The 17,647-nt window shown below is 49.2% G+C and overlaps 1 protein-coding gene across 4 annotated transcripts; it reads left to right on the top strand.

The window, feature by feature from the left end:
- The first annotated feature begins 1,770 nt into the window (after window positions 1–1,770).
- Window positions 1,771–17,044, top strand: LOC130916240 (zinc finger protein 609-like). Of its 4 annotated transcripts, none has more exons than XM_057836782.1 (8): window positions 1,771–2,138; window positions 4,998–5,770; window positions 10,007–10,208; window positions 10,282–10,369; window positions 11,520–13,326; window positions 13,457–13,802; window positions 13,866–14,216; window positions 16,524–17,043. In XM_057836782.1, exons 2-8 carry the CDS (start codon window positions 5,111–5,113, stop codon window positions 16,595–16,597), a joined length of 3,528 nt encoding a protein of 1,175 aa, XP_057692765.1. In that variant the 5' UTR covers window positions 1,771–2,138; window positions 4,998–5,110; the 3' UTR covers window positions 16,598–17,043. The 4 variants fall into 4 exon arrangements, with proteins under 4 accessions (XP_057692765.1, XP_057692767.1, XP_057692766.1 ...); XM_057836784.1 differs by lacking the exon at window positions 1,771–2,138 and adding an exon at window positions 2,304–2,322; XM_057836783.1 differs by lacking the exon at window positions 1,771–2,138 and adding an exon at window positions 2,319–2,420.
- The last annotated feature ends 603 nt before the right edge of the window (window positions 17,045–17,647 follow it).

Raw genomic sequence — 17,647 nt, 5'->3', positions numbered from 1 at the left:
AAAATAACTGCCCTTCCCAATTAAAGAACTAATATTTCTAAGCTTTTGAACAGCATCGAGTACTACGTTACGTATTCACTTGTGATAATAAACGTTATATTGAAATTAAAGTATAATAATGACTAAATGTCACTTAATGGGTTACTTCTTGTTCAGTTTTGGGGTATTTCAGGCTAACTTCCTGTTGATGTATATCCAAATCACATAATTCATACTCAAAAAAAATCAGGCACGAAAGTTGTATAGTTTCTGGTGAAAATGTGCATTTGCGCCAAAATTTGCCCATTTGTTTTTAATGCTCAAAATTTCCCATTCATTTCCAATGGAATAATTTGCCATTCCATTGACAGGAAGTCATCTGTAATCAACAGGAAGTGACACCGAAATGCACAAAAATCAACAGGAAGTGACCCAGTATCACCTCAGATCGACGGAAAGTGACTTCGAAATGCTGCAAGTCTAAAGGAAGTGACCCAATATCAGCAGGAAGTGATCCCGAAAAGCCCCCATATCAAACAGAATTGAACCAATATGGACAGGAAGTGACCCCGAAATGTCTGAAAATCAACAGGAAGCAACCTGAAAATGCCCCAAAATCAAAAGGAAGTGAACCAAAATGACTCCAGATCAACAGGAAGTGACCCAATAACAAGAAGTTACCCCAAAATGCTCCTAAATCATCCAATATAAACATGAAGTGACCCTTAAATGCCCCTATATGAGTAGGAAGTGAAGCCATATAAACAGGAAGTGACCCCGAAATGCCTGAAAATCAACAGGAACTGACCCCGGAATTTGCCCAGATCAACAGGAATTGATTTGATGATAACAGGAAGTGACCCCGAAATGCCCAAAAATCAACAGGAAGTGACCCCAGACCAAAAGGAAGTGATTAGATGATAACAGGACGTGACCCTAGAATGCCTGAAAATCAACAGGAAGTGAAACCAAAATGACCCCAGATCTACAGGAAGTGATCCCAGAATGCCCCAAGTCAACAGGAAGTGACCCAATATAAACAGGAAGTGACTCCAAAATGGCCCCGTATCAATAAGAAGTTAACCAATATGAACAGGAAGAAATGCCCGTAAATCAACAGGAAATGACCTGAAAATGCCCCAAAATCAACAGGAAGTGAAGCAATAAGAAGAGATTCACCCCGAAATGCCTGAAAATCAACATGGAGAGACTTGAAAATGCCCCATAATCAACAGGTGACTTGATGATAACAGGTAGTGACCCCAGAATGCCTGAAAATCAACAGAAAGTGTAACCAAAAATGACCCCCAGATCAACAGGAAGTTACCCAATAAGAAGTTACCTCAAAATATTCCTACATAACCCACTATTAACAGGATGTGACCCTGAAATGCCCCAAAAACAACAGGAAATGACACGATTCTCGAAATGCTTCAAAATCAACAGGAAGTGACTCGAAATGCCTCAAAATCAACAGGAAGTGACCCAATAACAAGAAGTTACCCTGAAATTGTCCTAAAGCACCCAATATTAACAGGAAGTGACCCTGAAATGACCCAAAAACAACAGGAAGTGACTCGAAATGCCTCAAAATCAACAGGAAGTGACCCAACATACCAACCCTCACAGCAATTTCTCCACAAATTGCATTTTCTAATGATCAACGTTTGCTATATAAACGAGAAACCGTCCAAATAAATCCATGACACTCCATTGTGAATCCGTTCCAGTGCGAAGGAGATCCAGCGCCGTGCGGATCACCGAGCGCCTTCCCTTCCAGCAATCCGGTGTACCGTGTTTTGCTGGCTTTGTAGCAATCCTGCGTGTCTGTAGCTGTCTCCCCTGCGCGCTCGTCTTCTTTTTCCACTGGAATATTCACACTTTGGGACACATCGGGACCGTCCGAGGCACTCATGGGACACCCGGGTCCCGTCCCACCTTGCGTCGGTCCGGCTCAGTGAGCGCGGGATGCGCGGCGACGGAGTGCAGGCCAGGCCGGGGGGCCCCGGGGCCGTGTGACGGACGGCTGCGCTCCACTGAGTCCGGCGAGAGAAGCCGAGCACGTTGACTCTTCAAGCCGTCTATCTCCGCGCACTTCGTCTCGTCTCGCGGCCCATGGAGTGCACGTGAATGCGGGACGCGTGGGCATTGTGATCGGGGTAAGTGAGTACCACCGCTCGCCTTCTTCCGGGGGGATTAAAGGCGGGACGTTCGCTAGCAAGAGCGGGTTAGCCGCCGTCTTTGTCTCGAGACGCTGGGCAGCTACGCGTGATGCTTCCATTGTCGGACGCCAGCCCCACGCGCGGCTTCGGTTTTCACGTGATTTCTTCGTGGGTGAACTTTGTACGCAAACGCGTCGCTTTGACTTTCAAGACGCGGACTACCGCTTTGCTCGTTTGAGCCGAAAGCGGCCGTCGAGCCCGTTTTCGAGCCTCTAACAGGTGCACAACGGACACTTGTCCACGCGAAACGACACCATGGAGCGAGATTACTTCCGGCGCTTGTTCAATGGTTGTATTTTGAACATCTTGACAGCTTCTCGCGCCGCAAATTACACGCTGGCTCACGTTGTATAAAGCTTCGAGATGAACCAAGAGTCATGTTGTTGCCATTCTGAGTGATCTTGCGAGCGAGAAGTAAAGTGACAAGTCTCAGGGTAGGCTTGGCCAAAATAGTCTCGTCCGATAATGGAACCCGTTAGCCGCACAGCGGCCCGTCGCGGGCCTCGGACTTAATTGTCCGTAAATAAAGCGACATCCCGGCAAAATAGTCGAGGGTTGCGGCCAAAGTCGACGTGGTTTTGTGCGACTAAAGCTCAAAACGTTGAGTCGGGGGAGCTGTGAGCTTTTCTCGACGTGCTCGTTGCCTTTTGCGCTCAAGTGACAGCGAGACGCAGGCCCGCCGACAAGCTAGCTGTTAGCTAACTTTGCTCGCTAGCCACAAGTTAGCTGCCCGACGAGTCGTTTAAGGCGCTTTGTAGTTAATTCGCAGAGTTTGTCACGTTAGTCAGTTTTAAAAAGGTGGACTGCCGAACGAATATGTATGTTGTTTACCTAGCATAACTTTCGTCTAGCGGCTAGGCTAGCTACGGTTTGGAAATGTGCGTCTTCATCACAAACTTTTCAATTTACGAGTCGTATTTAGTCGTTAGGTTATTTCACTTTCGTTCCTTTGCGTTAATGCGTTTTACTTTTTGCTAATCTTTGGTCGTTTTTGGTGACTTGTAACCATCTAGCTATCAATTTCAAAGACCAGTGACAGGACTCTTTAAAAAGTGGTGGAAGTGCACTCATTTCTGCTAAGGGCCCGTATTAAAAAAAAATAATAATAATAATCACGCCTCAAAATTGATTGCACTGGACATAAGAAACATGCTGGCTTTAAAAGAAATAAAATAAAAAAACTGACTTGATTTAAGTTGACTGAACAGTGGCTTTCAGAAGATTTTGAGGCGCCACCTATGTTCAGAAGATGGAATTGCGTCATTCTCATCCAATAATGTCACGATAATCAATTTATAGAAATAATAAATTTGTTTTGTTTTGTTTTTTTAATGGCATTTTTTCGGCGCTCCACACAGCCCAAAGCGTTTGACCAACCGTCACCGTTCAAATGTCAAAAAGATTGAAATTTTCACGTGACTCAAGGATTTTTTTCGAACGACGCCCCCAAAATTTTCCGTTTGCCCGTAAACGTGGATTTTTTGAAAAAACGAAATTTTTTCAACACACTAGTTGTCCTATAAATTTTGACAAAATGTCATAATTTACACATCAAAAATTACAGGATGGTAAGGGGCATAAAAGTTGTATAGAAGTTCCCTTCTCCCAAAACGACCCCATTCATTTCTAATGGGATGCCATTGACAGCCATGTACGTCCAAATTTCCCATTCATTTTCAACAGCATTTTGTGACCTGATATGAACAAGCTGTGTCTCCCGAAATGTCCCTAAATTAACAGGAAGTGACCTGATATCAACAGGAAGTTTCCCTGATATGTCCCCAAATTACCAGGAAGTGACCTGATATCAACAGGGCGTGTCCCCCAAATGTCTCCAAATCAACAGTTGACCTGATATCAACAGGAAGTGTCCCCGAAATGTCCCCAAATTAACAGGAATTGACCTGATATCAACAGGGTGTGTCCCTCAAATGGATATCAACAGGACATGTCCCCCAAATTTCTCTAACAGTTGATCTGATATCAACAGGAAGTGTCCCCAAATTAACATAAAATGACCTGATATTAACAGGGCGTGTCCCTCAAATGGATATCAACAGGACATGTCCCCCAAATGTCTCCAAATCAACAGAAGGTGACCTGATATCTTCAGGAAGTGTCCCCAAATGTCCCCAATTTAACAGGAAGTTACGTGATATTAACAGGGCGTGTCCTTCAAATGGATATCAACAGGACATGTCCCCCAAATGTCTCCAAATCAACAGAAGGTGACCTGATATCTTCAGGAAGTGTCCCCAAATGTCCCCAGATAAACAGGAAGTGAGCTGATATCAACAGGAAGTGTCCCCCGATATGTCCCCAAATTAACAGGAAGTAACCTGATATCAACAGGATGTGCCCCTCAAACGGATATCAACAGGACATGTCCCTCAAATGTCCCCAAACTAATAGAAGGTGACCTGATATCAACAGGAAGTTAATATTGCAGATTTTGGTGGTCACTTCCTGTTGATTTTGACTTTGTTTCATTTTCAGTCAATATTGGGTCACTTCCTGTTAATTTTGTTGTAGTTTGTGTGTAAAAATCAACAGGAAGTGACCCAAAGTGTACAGGAAGTAACCTGGGAGTGTCATAAATCATTACAAAGTGGCACAAAGCCAACAAAGGAAGTGATTCCTGTTTCACCTCCACTTCCTGTTTATTTTGGGTCACTTTCTGTTGATTTGAGTCCAATTATAGGTCATGTCCTGTTGATTTTGGGCCACTTCCAGTGCCATTTTGATGTGTCACCACCCCCGAACGACGTGTCTGAAAAAATTTGTGGTGTCTCGCAGGAGGCCATGTGGGCAGCAGGGCGGCGGTGCCGGGTCCAACCCTGAGGAGGCGTCCGGCGGCTGTCCTCCCGCGGTCCCCCCCGCCCGCGGCGCTCCGGGACGCCCCTACTAAGATGTCCCTCGGCGGCGGCGGCCCTGCAGGCGGGAAAGGCGTGGACCCCAACGCGGTGGACGCGTACGACAGCGGCGATGAGTGGGACATCGGCGTGGGCAATCTGATCATTGACCTGGACGCCGACCTGGAGAAGGACAAACTGGAGATGTCGGGCAGCAAGGAGGGCGCCGCCGCCCCGCCGGGGGCCGTGGCCGCTCTGCCAGACAACATCAAGTTCGTCAGCCCTGTCCAGGCCAAAGAGGGCAAATCCAAATCCAAGCGGAGCAAGAACTCCAAAGACGGCCTCAAGGCAGCGGCGCCGCCCCCTGACGCCCCTAAAAAGGACGCCGCCGCCCAGAACCTCAACTCGGCCCCTGCCAAAGGCGGCGGCGACAAGTCCGGCAAAGCTTCGCGCGTCCCGGCCGCCGTCAAGAAGGACAAGGACGGCGCGCCGGCCAAGACCAAGAAGGACAAAACGGAGGCGGACAAGGAGACGCCGCCCCGCTTTGAGGGCCAGCAGAACTCTGAGGGCGCCGCCGAGCACCTCGCTCACGTGGCTCTGGAATCGGCGGGCGGGGGCCGGCCCGTCGCCGTGGCCACCGAGGAGGAGGAAGACGAGGATGAGGACATGGACAACGGGGAATGTCGCAACCTTAAGAAGATATTGTGTGGGGACAAGGTAAGATCTCAACTTGCAATTTAGCCACTACTCTTGGATTGGCAGGGGCAAATAAGCATTCATCATTTTGGGGTACTTTGGGTTCACTTCTGTACATTTTGGGTCATTTCCTTTTGATTTTAGGGCATATTTGCGTCACTTCTTGTTTATTTCCCGGTCACTTTTGGGCCATTCCAGGGAAGTTTCCTGTTCATTTCCTTTCGCAGGTCACTTCCTATTAATCCGGGGGTCAAGCCCTCTTTATTTTGGGGTCACTTCCTGTACATTTTGGGTCACTTCTTGTTCACTTCTGAGTGACTTCCTATTAGTTTTGGGCCATTCCAGGGTTGTTTCCTTTTCATTTTTGCATTCGCAGGTCACTTCATGTTGATCTTGGGTTCACGTCTTTATTTTGGAGTCACTTCCTGTTTATTTTGGGGCATTTCTGGGTCTTCTTGTGCTTGTTGGTTCCGTCCTGTTGGTTTTGGATGACTTCCTTTTGATTTTGGGGTATTTGAGGGCCACTTCCTGTTCATTTAGGGTTGCTTCCTGTACAGATTATAGCATTCAGGGATTCATTTGTGTACTTTTTGGGCCGTTTCCTGTTGATTTTAGAGCGTTTTTGGCTTATTTCCTGTGTGAGGTCATTACCTATTGGTTTTGGGCCATTTCAGTGTCATTTCCTGTTCATTTTCACATTTGCAGGTCACTTCCTATTGATTTTGGGGTCACGTAACGATCCAGGGGTAACTTCCTTTTTATTTTGGGCTCATTTCCTGTTGATTTTGAATTACTGTGAAGGTTCTGGATGACTCCCTGTTGATTTTGGGGTATTCCTGGGCCACCTCCTGTTTATTTTTGATCACTTACTATTAGTGCTGCAACGATTACCGTAATTTTCCGACTATAAGCCGCTACTTTTTTCCTTCATTTTGTATCCTGCAGCTTTCTCGTCCAGTCTGTCTTATTTGTTGATTTATTTGGGTTAATCAGTAACACTTTATTTGACAGCGGTGTCATAAGACCATCATAATTATGACATGACACTATCATGGCAACTTAATGAATGCTTATGACTGTGGTCATTTTGTGTCATCTGGCAAATTATGTCACATTTACAGTGGTATGAAAAAGTGTCGGGATCTTATGGAGTGTCTCACATTTCTTAGAAAAATCATCAAATGTGGTCTGATCTTTGTCAAAATCACACAGATGTAAAAACCGTGTCTGCTTTAACTTAAAACACCCAAACATTCATAGGTTTTCATATTTTAATGAGGATAGCATGCAAACAATGACAGAAGGGCGGGAAATTAAGTAAGTGAACTAGGACTGCAGCTATCGATTATTTTAGTAGTTGATTAATCGATGAACTAGTTAGTTCGAATAATTGAGTAATCGGATAAACATAGAAATTAAAATATGTGAGATGAGCCTCAGTGTAAAAAAATAATAAGAATATAAGTACAACAAAATAACAATTGGATAGCTTACATAGCAAAAGTCTGCTAGCTTAAATGCTTTAAATTTTTTATTTACTTTTTTTTTTTACAATGCTCTTAACAAACAGTTCAGACACATATTCCCACAAAAATTGGCTAAGTACACCTTTAAAGTACATTAAAAATGTATTTTTAAAAAACTTAAGCTGAAACAAAAACCTAGCTTATGTTGGTCTTAACAGGGAGCAGCTGAATTTGGCCATGTAAAATGAGGCAGACTAGAGGGCAGTGTATCCACCCAAATCAATAAAACTAAATGCAAACACTTTCAAAAACAAACTATTACAGAGTCACTTTAGTTAAACGAATACTCGAATCTTTTTTTTTTCTAATCGAATACTCGAGTTAATCGATTAATTGTTGTAAATCACAGTAAAGTGAACCCTCTGCCTAAGGAGATTTAAAGACCGATTGAAACCCATTTTTATCAAACAATTTTAGTTAGGTGTGTAGCCAATCACTGATGAGTGGTTTAAAGCTGCCCTGCCCACTACCAAACACACACCTGGTAAGAAATGTCTTGATGAAAAACATTGTCTGATGTGCATCATGGCTTGGTCAAAAGTGCTGTCTGAAGACCTGCGATAAAATGTATTATTATTATTATTATTATCAAGGATTGTTGATTTGTATAAAGCTGGGAATTAATACAAAACCATCTCTAAAAGTCTGGATGTTCATCAATCGACTCTCAGAGAAGTTGTCCCAAAAAAATGGAGAGTGTGTTAGAGAGTGTGGCACTGTTGCGTCTCTCCCAAGGAGTGGCCGTCCACCAAAGACGATGCCAAGAGTTCAGTGCAGAATACTCAGAGAGGTAAAAAAAGAACACTAGAGTGTCTGCTAAAGACTTACAGAAATCACTGGCACAGTCCAATATCTGTGCACACATCAACTATATGTAAAACTATGGCCAAGAATGGTATTCATGGGAGGAAGCCACTGCTGTCTAAAAAAAAAACAACAACATTGTTGCTCGTTTAATGTTGGCAAAAAGGCACTTGGACACTCCACCCAAGTTTTGGCAAAATACTTTGTGGACTGATGAAAGCAAAGTTGAATTGTTTGGGAGTGACACTCAACGTCATGTGTGGAGGAGAAATGGAACAGCTCACCAACATCAACACTTCATCCCACCGTGGTGGAGGGAGCATCATGATTTGGGGCTGTTTTGCTACCTCAGGTCCTGGACAACTCGCAATCATTACTGGAAGAATGAATTCAAAAGTTTTGCAGGAAAATCTGAGGCCGTCTGTCAGACAGTTGAAGCTTAGAAGATGATGGATGCTGCAACAAGACAATGATCCAAATCCACTTCAGAATGGTTTCAGAAGAACAAAATACACATTCTGGAGTGGCCAAGTCAAAGACCAGACTTGAGATGCTGTGGCATGACCTAAGGAAAGAGATTCAAGCCAGACATCCCAGAAATCCAACTGAACTACGGCAGTTTTGCGCAGAAGAATTAGTCCCGATCGATGTGCCAGACTGATCTGCAGGTACAGGAAGCATCTGGTTGAAGTTATTGCTGCTAAAGGGGGGGGGGGGGGGGGGGGGGCACAAAATATTAAATGTGATGGTTAACTTATTCCTTATTACTTTCTTTCCCCTCCTTCTGTCAGTGTTTGCATATTATCCTCATTAAAATATGAAAAGCTATAAATGTAATTTGGGTGGTTTTAGTTAAAGCAGACTGATTTTTCATCTGTGTGATTTTGACAAAGATCAGATCACATTTGATGGTGATTTTATGCAGAAATATGACAAATTCCGAAAGGTTCAGATACTTTTTCATACCGCGGTACGTCCAACTTGGATCTTTTCCATCCATTCAAAAGTGACATCATTTGCCAGATGACATAAAATGACATCTGTCATAAGCATTCAATAATGCTCATGGCAGTGTCATGTCATAATTATGATATTCTTATGCCGCCACTGTCAAATACAGTGCTACTAAATACCATAACTAGCAATTAATGAAACAACTGGAACGGTAACTGAAGAAATAGTTAGCACAGAACATGGATTTTGATTGTTATTTACATCTGTAGCGCTGAAATGCATGCTAGGAGGCATGTTGGACGACAACAGTGTTGACAGCAGGTGGCAGCAGAGATGGCCAAATGAAGCTTTGCAGCCAATTGGTTCAAAGCTTCATGGTGGTTTATTTTGTCTTATGATGCAGCTGTCAAATAAAGTGTTCCCGGTTAATATCTTTAGGTGTAAATATCCCATAATTCAGTGAGGACAGCTGCCGCTTATAGTCCAGTGCGGCTTTTTTATGAACAAATGCCGTTTTCGTGTCAAATTTGGTGGGGTGCGCCTAATAGTCCGAAAATTACGGTAATCGATCAACTCCAGGAATTCGTTTGGAAAAAAGCTTTGATGTTTCGAGGGTTCGTTTTATTAGAATGACGTTTGTTTTGAAAGTGTTGCATTTAGTTTTATTGATTTAGGTGGCTGCACTGCCCTCTAGTGACACCAGTGAATATGCCATAACTCTTAAGTGCAATCTTGACAAGTCAAAATACATGTCATCGCAAGCAAAGACACTTGTCTCTGTTTGAATCATATGTCTCGATTATTTGAATTAACTGATAGATTCATCGATAGCTGCAGCCCTCAATACGATTGATTTCAGGGTCGTTTCTTGTTGCTGGGTTTTGTCAAACTTTGGCGGATTTTGACCAAAACTGGCTCATAACTTTTCTGGATAGAAGGCTGTAAAATCACGCGGTTTTGTTCCCTCTTCCAGATGGAGTCCCCCGGCTCCACGCCGGCGCCCCTGTCGTCCGGCGACATTTCGTCAGCGTGCGAGCAGATCATGGTGCGCACGCGCTCGGTGGCCGTCAACACGGCCGACGCCGCGCAGGCCACCGAGCCAGAGTGCCTGGGACCCTGCGAGCCCGGGACCAGCGTCAACCTGGAGGGCATCGTCTGGCAGGAGACCGAAGACGGTCCGTCGGGCCGACGCCGGAGCTTTCCGCCGATCGGCACTAAATGACGTGTTTGTGTGTGTTGCGCGCGCAGGCATGCTGGTGGTTAACGTGACGTGGAGGAACAAGACGTACGTGGGAACCCTGTTGGACTGCACCAGGCACGACTGGGCGCCGCCGAGGTTAGTTTTCGCTCCTCGATGTCATTTATATTAGGGGTGTGACGATATATCGAAAAGATATAGCTCGATACTTTGTAGCAAAAACTTATACTGTATGGATTTTTGGAAGTATATCGTTTTGAAAAGGTGTAAAACCTTTTGTTTGAAAACAAAAAAAGGAAATAGGAGGTTGCTAACAAAGTCTTCCATTAAAATAGTGTCTTACGCTAGCTCACTGGCTACCATTGACAGCGCTATACTTCCAATTCATTTTGACTGGATTGGATGTCAAGCGCCGTCCATGGCACAAAATTAAAGGGAAATTACCTGATATGCCCCAAAACAATAGGAAGTGATGTGTAAATGCCCCAAAATCAACAGGAAGTGATATTTAAAATGCCCCTAAACCAACAGGAAGTGACCAGAAGTCGAAGTAACACAGAAATGCTGTAAAATCAACAGGAAGTGACCAGTGAACAGGAAGTGACCAGGAAATGCCCCAGAATTACAAGGAAATGACCCAAAAATGTACAGGAAGTAATCCAAAATCAACAGGAAGTGATCGAGGAACAGAAAGTGACAAATGCCCCAAATTAAATGCCTGCAAATGCCCCAAAATTACCAGGAAGTGACCGAAAATCAACAGGAAATGACCTGATGTGCCCCAAAATCAACAGGAAGTGACTCGTAAATGTCCCAAATTCAACAGGAATTGACTAGAAATAGGAAGTGACCCAGAAATGTGGTAAAATCAACAGGAAGTGACCTGGAAATGCCCCAAAATCAACAGGAAATGACAAAAAATGTACAGGAAGTGAGCCAAACTCAATAGGAAGTGACTAATAGATACCCAAAAAGCACAAAAGGATTCCTGGATTTCATGGCACACGCTCCGGTGTGGTACATCCCATCGCTAGATGTCTCGTGCGCGCTGTGAGTGGAAGGGGACGAGGTCTGTCACACATCGGCCATTTTGCATTTTTTCTCCATTTTAACAGTCTTGGTTTTTCATTAATGTCAGAGATGCATACTTTTTTCCTATACTAAAACCTCTGGTCATTTCCTGTTAATATTGGAGCGTTTATTGTTCACTTCGTATTGATTTTGACTGAACGAATGTCCAGTGAATGTGTTCATTTACAGTTCATTTTTATTTTATGAACCGTTTCAGGTTCTGCGATTCTCCTACCAGCGACGTGGAGATGCGAGGCGGGCGAGGGCGCGGTAAGCGCATCCGCCCCGCCGGTGGCGGGGGCGTGCCGACCGCCGACAACGGCGCCTCCTCGGACAGCAAGGGCGGCGGCAAGACCCGCGGGGGCGGCGCCAATGGCAAGGGTCGGCGCGGCAGCCAGACGGGCGCCACCGTCGTCGCCGAGGACGCCAAGGCCAGCCCCTCCTCGGCCAAGAGGAAGAGCAAGCCCGCCTCCGACATGGAGCCCACGTCCAGCTCGGAGGACAGCAAGGCGTCCAAACGCATGCGCAGCAACTCCACGGGCGCCGCCCACACCCCGCCGGAGCGCTCCTGCCCCTCTCCCGTGCTCATCGACTGCCCCCACCCCAACTGCAACAAGAAGTACAAGCACGTCAACGGTCTGAAGTACCACCAGGCGCGCGCCCATCACGAGCACGACGCCGACAAGTACCCGCCGGCTCCCGGCCACCACGAGCACGACGCCGACAGCGAGTATGGCGAAGAGGTCGGGCCCCACCCCGACGCCTCCTCCTGCAACGGCACAGTCGCCGCCGTCTCCCCAGCCCGCTCGACCACGCCTAAAGGGCGGGTCTCGGACGCCCCCTCGCCGGCACTCAAGCACAGCAAGAAGCACGAGCCGGACGCCACGGACGGCGAGTGCTTGACGGACGAGGCCAGTAACGACGGCGCAGACGACAGGAAGGCCAAAAAGACGGGCGGGAAAACGGACAAAATGGCCCCCAAGGGCGCCAAGCCCGCTCGGCCGCCGGCGCCCGCTCCTTGTTACCTTCCGCAGGCCAGCTCCCCCGCGCCGGCCCCGAAAAACGGGCAGTCGAAAAACACCGAGCCCACCCCCAAAGACAAGAAAAAGAAAGACAAGAAGAGGCGGGAGGGCGACAGCCCTAAGGGGCCGCGTCCGGAGGAGGGGTACGCGGAGGCGGGCGACGCCCTGCTCAACGGCTCCTCGGAAGCTCAGCAGAACCGCTTGGCCAGCATAAAGGCGGCAGCTGACAAAGTCTACAGCTTCTCGGACAATGCGCCCAGCCCCTCCCTGGGCGCCAGGGCGGAGGGCGCCCCGGGGCAGAACGGGGGTGACGGCGCATCCGTCCAGACCGGCAGCCCCGCCTACTCTGACATCTCCGACGCGGGCGAGGACGGCGGCGAAGGCAAGGCGCCCAAAGCGGAGTCTGACTCCAAGAAGGCGCTCTTCTCCCCTCGGGTGCCGCCCGCCAAGGACGCCCCCTACTACCCCAACTACGAGTCCTACTACCCGGGCGACTACGCCGAGAGTGAGGCCAGGGTTGAGAAGGAGAAAGAGGAGGAGGAGCCCGAGGCGGTCGGGGAGGCGGAGCCTAAAGCCGAGCCCCGGGAGGAGCCGGAGTCGGAGCCCGGTCCCCCGCAGCCGTCGGTCATCCAGCAGCGCCCCAACGTCTACGCCCCCCCGCCCCTCTACTACAACCAGTACTACGGCCAGCCCTACTCGTACTCGCCCGAACAGGCCTACCACAGCCACCTGCTGGCCTCTAGCCCCGCCTACCGGCAGCAGTGCGAGGAACGGCAGAGGCCGGCGGCCGACAAAAAGGCGGAAGGCAAGGCGCCGGGGCCGCCCGCCCTCACGCCGGGCCCCGGCAAGCCCAAGGAGGTGGGCCCGGAGCAGGCCAAGTCGGTCATCATGGTGAAGAGCGAGGAGCCCAAGGCTGCCGCTCCCCCGCCCGAGGGACTTAAGATGAAGTTGAGCGAAGCGGGGCACCATGGCAAGGACGCCGCCGCCGTGTGGTACAGACAGGTATGACCGGCTTCTGTATGCCATTGGATTGTCATAGGGCGATGCCAATACAATTTTAGTCGATTGCTGATGTCTTAAGCCGCTTTCGTAAGCTTAAAACAATCACGTTTGACCGCGCCCCTTTCGGCAGGAGCCCGACTCCCGTCTGTGGCCCTCGTACGTGTATCCCGGCAAGTACTCTGAAGACGAGCGCGAGAGGAAGTGGAAGGAGGAGCGTCCGCGGCCCAAGGAGGCGCCGCCTCAGAAGGAGGAGGCCAAGGAGGCCGCCCCGGAGGAGCCGTCCCGGGGCGCCAAGGAGGCGCGGCCACCTCACGTGCAGTTTTCCTCGCCTCTGGCGCAGCACCAGGGCTACGTTCCCTACGTGCATGGACCCTACGCCTATGGGCAGGCCTACGAGCCCGGGCACCCCCCCGGGCACCCCCCCGGGCACCCCGGCTACAGGGGCGTGCCGTCCGTCATGATGCAGAATTACCCCGGTAAGGCCCACAGCGAAACGCGTCAGGTGTCAGAGACGGCATCCTTTTGTATTTCGTATTCAGGTTCCTACCTCCCCACCGGTTACTCCTTCTCGCCGTACGCCGGCAAAGCGGCGGCGGCGGGTGCAGAGGAGGGCGAAAAGGCGGCGGTGGCGCGTTCAAGTCCAACGGTAAAGGGGGCGGCAGGCGAGGCCAAAGCGCTGGAGCTCCTGCAGCAGCACGCCAGCCACTACAAGAGCAAGTCGCCCTCCGGGCCTCCCGACAAGGAGCGGGACGGCGAGCGCCCCCCGCGGTCCTCGCCGTCCCAGCGCGCCGGTGGTGCCGGGCCCCCCGCCGCTCACCACCATCATCACCACCACCACCTGGCCTACCCGCTGCTGGCCGCTGCACAGTACGACCTCTCATACGCCGCTGGTGAGCAGTTTTCACCTCACCGTATTTTCATTCTTTATTATTTTCCCGCCGCTTACCTCATTGGCTGCCATTGACAGCAATTGGCATCCAAGCCGTTTGAACTGGGAGCGCTGGCAAGTGAAATATCAAGAAGTGACTATTGTAATAGGAAGTGACTTAAATAAAGCCCCAAAATCAATTGGCATTGACACAAAATCAGTAGGATGTGACTTATCAACAGGAAGTGACATGATAGCAACAGGAAGTGACCAGGAAATACCTCAAAATCAACAGGAAGAGACCTGAAATCAACGGGAAGTCCCCTGATGTCAACAGGTAGTGACCCGGTAGCAACAGTAAGTGACCTGGAAATGCCCTGAAATCAATAGGAAGTGACCTGGAAATCAGTAGGAAGTGAGCTGATAATGCCCCAAAATCAACAGGAATTGACCTAGAACTAAAAGAAATTGACCCCATATCAAGCCCCTCGGTGGCAAAGCCCCGGGGGTCGATGAGATCCGCCCGGAGTTCGTAAAGGCTCTGGATGTTGTAGGGCTGTTGGGGCTGACACGTCTCTACAACATCGCCTGGACATCAGGGACAGTGCCTCTGGATTGGTAGACCGGGGTGGTGGTCCCCCTTTCTAAGAAGGGGGACCGGAGGGTGTGTTCCAATTATAGAGGGATGACACACCTCATCCTCCCCGGTACAGTTTATTCAGGGGTGCTGGAGAAGAGTGTCCGTCGGGAAGTCGAATTTCGGATTCAGGAGGAGCAGCGTGGTTTTTGTCCCGGCCGTGGAACAGTGGACCAGCTCTACACCTTCGGCAGGGTCTTCGAGGGTGCATGGTCTACATGTGTTTTGTGGATCTGGAGAAGGCGTTCAACCGTGTGCCACGGGGAGTCCTGTGGGGTGGTGGAAGAACGGGGTAACGAGCCCTTTGATAAGGGCTGTTCGGTCCCTGTACGACCGGTGTCAGAGTTCGGTACACATTGCCGGCAGTAAGTCGAATTTGTTCTCGGTGAGGGTTGGACTCCGCCAAGGCTGCCCTGTGTCACCGATTCTGTTCATAATTTTTAAAGACAGAATATTTAGGCGCAGCCGAAGCATTGAGGGCGTCCAATTTGGTGACCTCAGCATTGCATCTCTGCTTTTTGCAGATGATGTGGTGCTGTTGGCTTCATCAAGCCGTGACCTCCAACTCTCACTGGAGCGGTTCGCAGTCGAGTGTGAAGCGGTCGAAATGAAGACCAGCACCTCCAAATCCGAGACCGTGGTCCTCAGTCAGATAAGGGTGGCATGCCCTCTCCGGGTCGGGGATGAGATCCTGCCCCAAGTAGAGGAGTTCAAGTGTCTTGGGGTCTTGTTCACAAGTGAGGGTAGGAGGGAGCGGGAGATCGAAAGGCGGGTCGGTACAGCGTCTGCAGTGGTGCGAACTCTGCACGGGAGCTAAGCCGAAAACGAAACTCTCGATTTACCAGTCCATCTACGTTCTTACCCTCGCCTATGGTCACGAGTTGTGGGTCGTGACCGAAAGAACAAGATCCCGGATACGACTGGCCGAAATGAGTTTTTTTTCCCCGCAGAGATAGGGTTAGAAGCTTGGTCATCCGGGAGAGACTCGGCGTCGAGCCACTACTCATCCGCGTTGAGAAGAGCCAGTGGAGGTGGCTCGGGCATGTGATCCGGATGCCTCCCCGGAGAGGTGTTCCGGGCATGTCCCACCGGTGGGAGGCCCGGGGACGACCCAGGACACGCTGGAGAGACTGTCTCGGCTGGCCTGGGAACGCCTTGGGACCCCGCCGGAGGAGCTGGCTGGGGAGAGGGAAGTCTGGGCTTCTGTTTTCAAGCTGCTGACCCGACCCCAGAGCAAGCGGAAGTTGATGGATGGATGGATCAACTGGAAGTGACCAGGAAATGCCCTAAACTCAATAGGAAGTGACTTGATAGCAATTGGAAGTGACCGGATATCAACAGGAAATAACCTGGAAATGCCCCAAAATCAAAAGTAAATGAACAGGAAGTGACCTAATATCCAGAGGGCATGACCAGCAATGCCCCCAAAACAATAGGAAGTGACTGGGAAATGCCCGGAAATTAATAGGAAGTGACCCCAAAATCAATAAGACCTGAAATGCCCCAAAATCAACAGAAAGTTCTGGAAAATGCACCACAATTCTCAATCACTGTCAATAGTTGCAAGACACCTCCCACTTCAAAATGATTAGACGTCTACAATTCCATTTTACTCCACAGTGGAAGGATGATCGGACATCCAGGGGAGATTTAACTTTACTTGCCATTTCACCACCTCTCATTTTCACTCAGGTCTGTCGTCGTCCGCGTTGGTGGCCGGTCAGCAGACGTCGGCGCCGTCCATGTACCCGCCCCCGCGGAGGTGAGGAAGGCAGCCCCGCCCGGAGTCACGTGCCCGGGTGGCGCGAGCGACGGCGGAGCGCTAGGCCGCCCCGCCCGCCCCGGAGGACCTACCGTTTGTCCCCGAAACGGGAAGAAACGCCGCGGGGCGACCGATCGTAGCGCGGCGGGCGACGTCCTCCTCCCCCCCTCAGTGTGTAGCCATACTGCAGTGCGCGTGTGTAAATAAATGTACAGAAGAATCATTTGAAGAGTGTGGATGCTGCTTTGCTTCCTACTCTTCTTTTTTTTTTTTGTTTTTGTCTTTGTTGTTTTTCTACTCTTCTGGATCCTAATAAAAACATGTAGCTTGACCGCCTCCTTCATGACATCACTAAGTCACATGACTCGCAAGTGTCCAATGGCAGACGATGCTTTGACATTGATCATTGAAATAAGCTCGTTATGACTTGATTTGATTGTCAGTGCATTGAGATTAATGGGAAATTTGCCCCTACCAACATGGCCGCCCTGAGGCCATATTGGTAAGCTCTTCATGTTTCTGTCATCAGATGAAATGAGTTGAACACAAGCAGACGTCCAATTTAAGTGGGAGGAGCGTTTGCTGCTGACCCTCCCACTTCAAATGGATTGGACGTCAATGGCGGCCATTGAGTAAATAGATCATTTGACGTTGATAAATAAGCTTGTTAGGACTTGATTTGAATGTCATTGCATTGACTTAAATGGGGAGGTGGACCTTGCCAACATGGCCACCGGTCTGATGCCATGTCGTTAGGTGCCATGAAAGGTCTTTTCATGCTTCTGCCGTCAATTGAAACGACTCACTAGCGGACGTCCAATCCGTTTGAAGCGGGAGGTGTGGTCATTTGCTGCCGACCCTCTCGCTTCAAATGGATTGGACGTCTTGCCCCGTCATTGGCGGCCTCTTAGTAAATAGCAGATCCAACGGTTGAGAAATAAGCAAGGACTTCGCATTCAATTGAATGTCATTGCATTGACTTTGATGGGAACATGGCCTCGGGGCGGCCATGTTGGTAGGGGCAATGAAGCGTCTGCCTTCAATTGAAGTGATT

This window comes from Corythoichthys intestinalis, chromosome 5 (assembly GCF_030265065.1).
Source record: "Corythoichthys intestinalis isolate RoL2023-P3 chromosome 5, ASM3026506v1, whole genome shotgun sequence".
Classification (NCBI taxonomy): domain Eukaryota; kingdom Metazoa; phylum Chordata; class Actinopteri; order Syngnathiformes; family Syngnathidae; genus Corythoichthys; species Corythoichthys intestinalis.
This window is presented reverse-complemented; position numbering and strand designations above follow the sequence as displayed.

Excerpts from the sequence above, each read along its gene's own strand:
- LOC130916240 (XM_057836780.1), top strand. The coding sequence starts at position 2,457 with ATGGAGCGAGATTACTTCCGGCGCTTGTTCAATG. Across the intron at positions 2,491-4,997 it reads CTTCCGGCGCTTGTTCAATG|GAGGCCATGTGGGCAGCAGG; the intron begins GTTGTATTTTGA and ends GGTGTCTCGCAG. Across the intron at positions 5,771-10,006 it reads AGATATTGTGTGGGGACAAG|ATGGAGTCCCCCGGCTCCAC; the intron begins GTAAGATCTCAA and ends TCCCTCTTCCAG.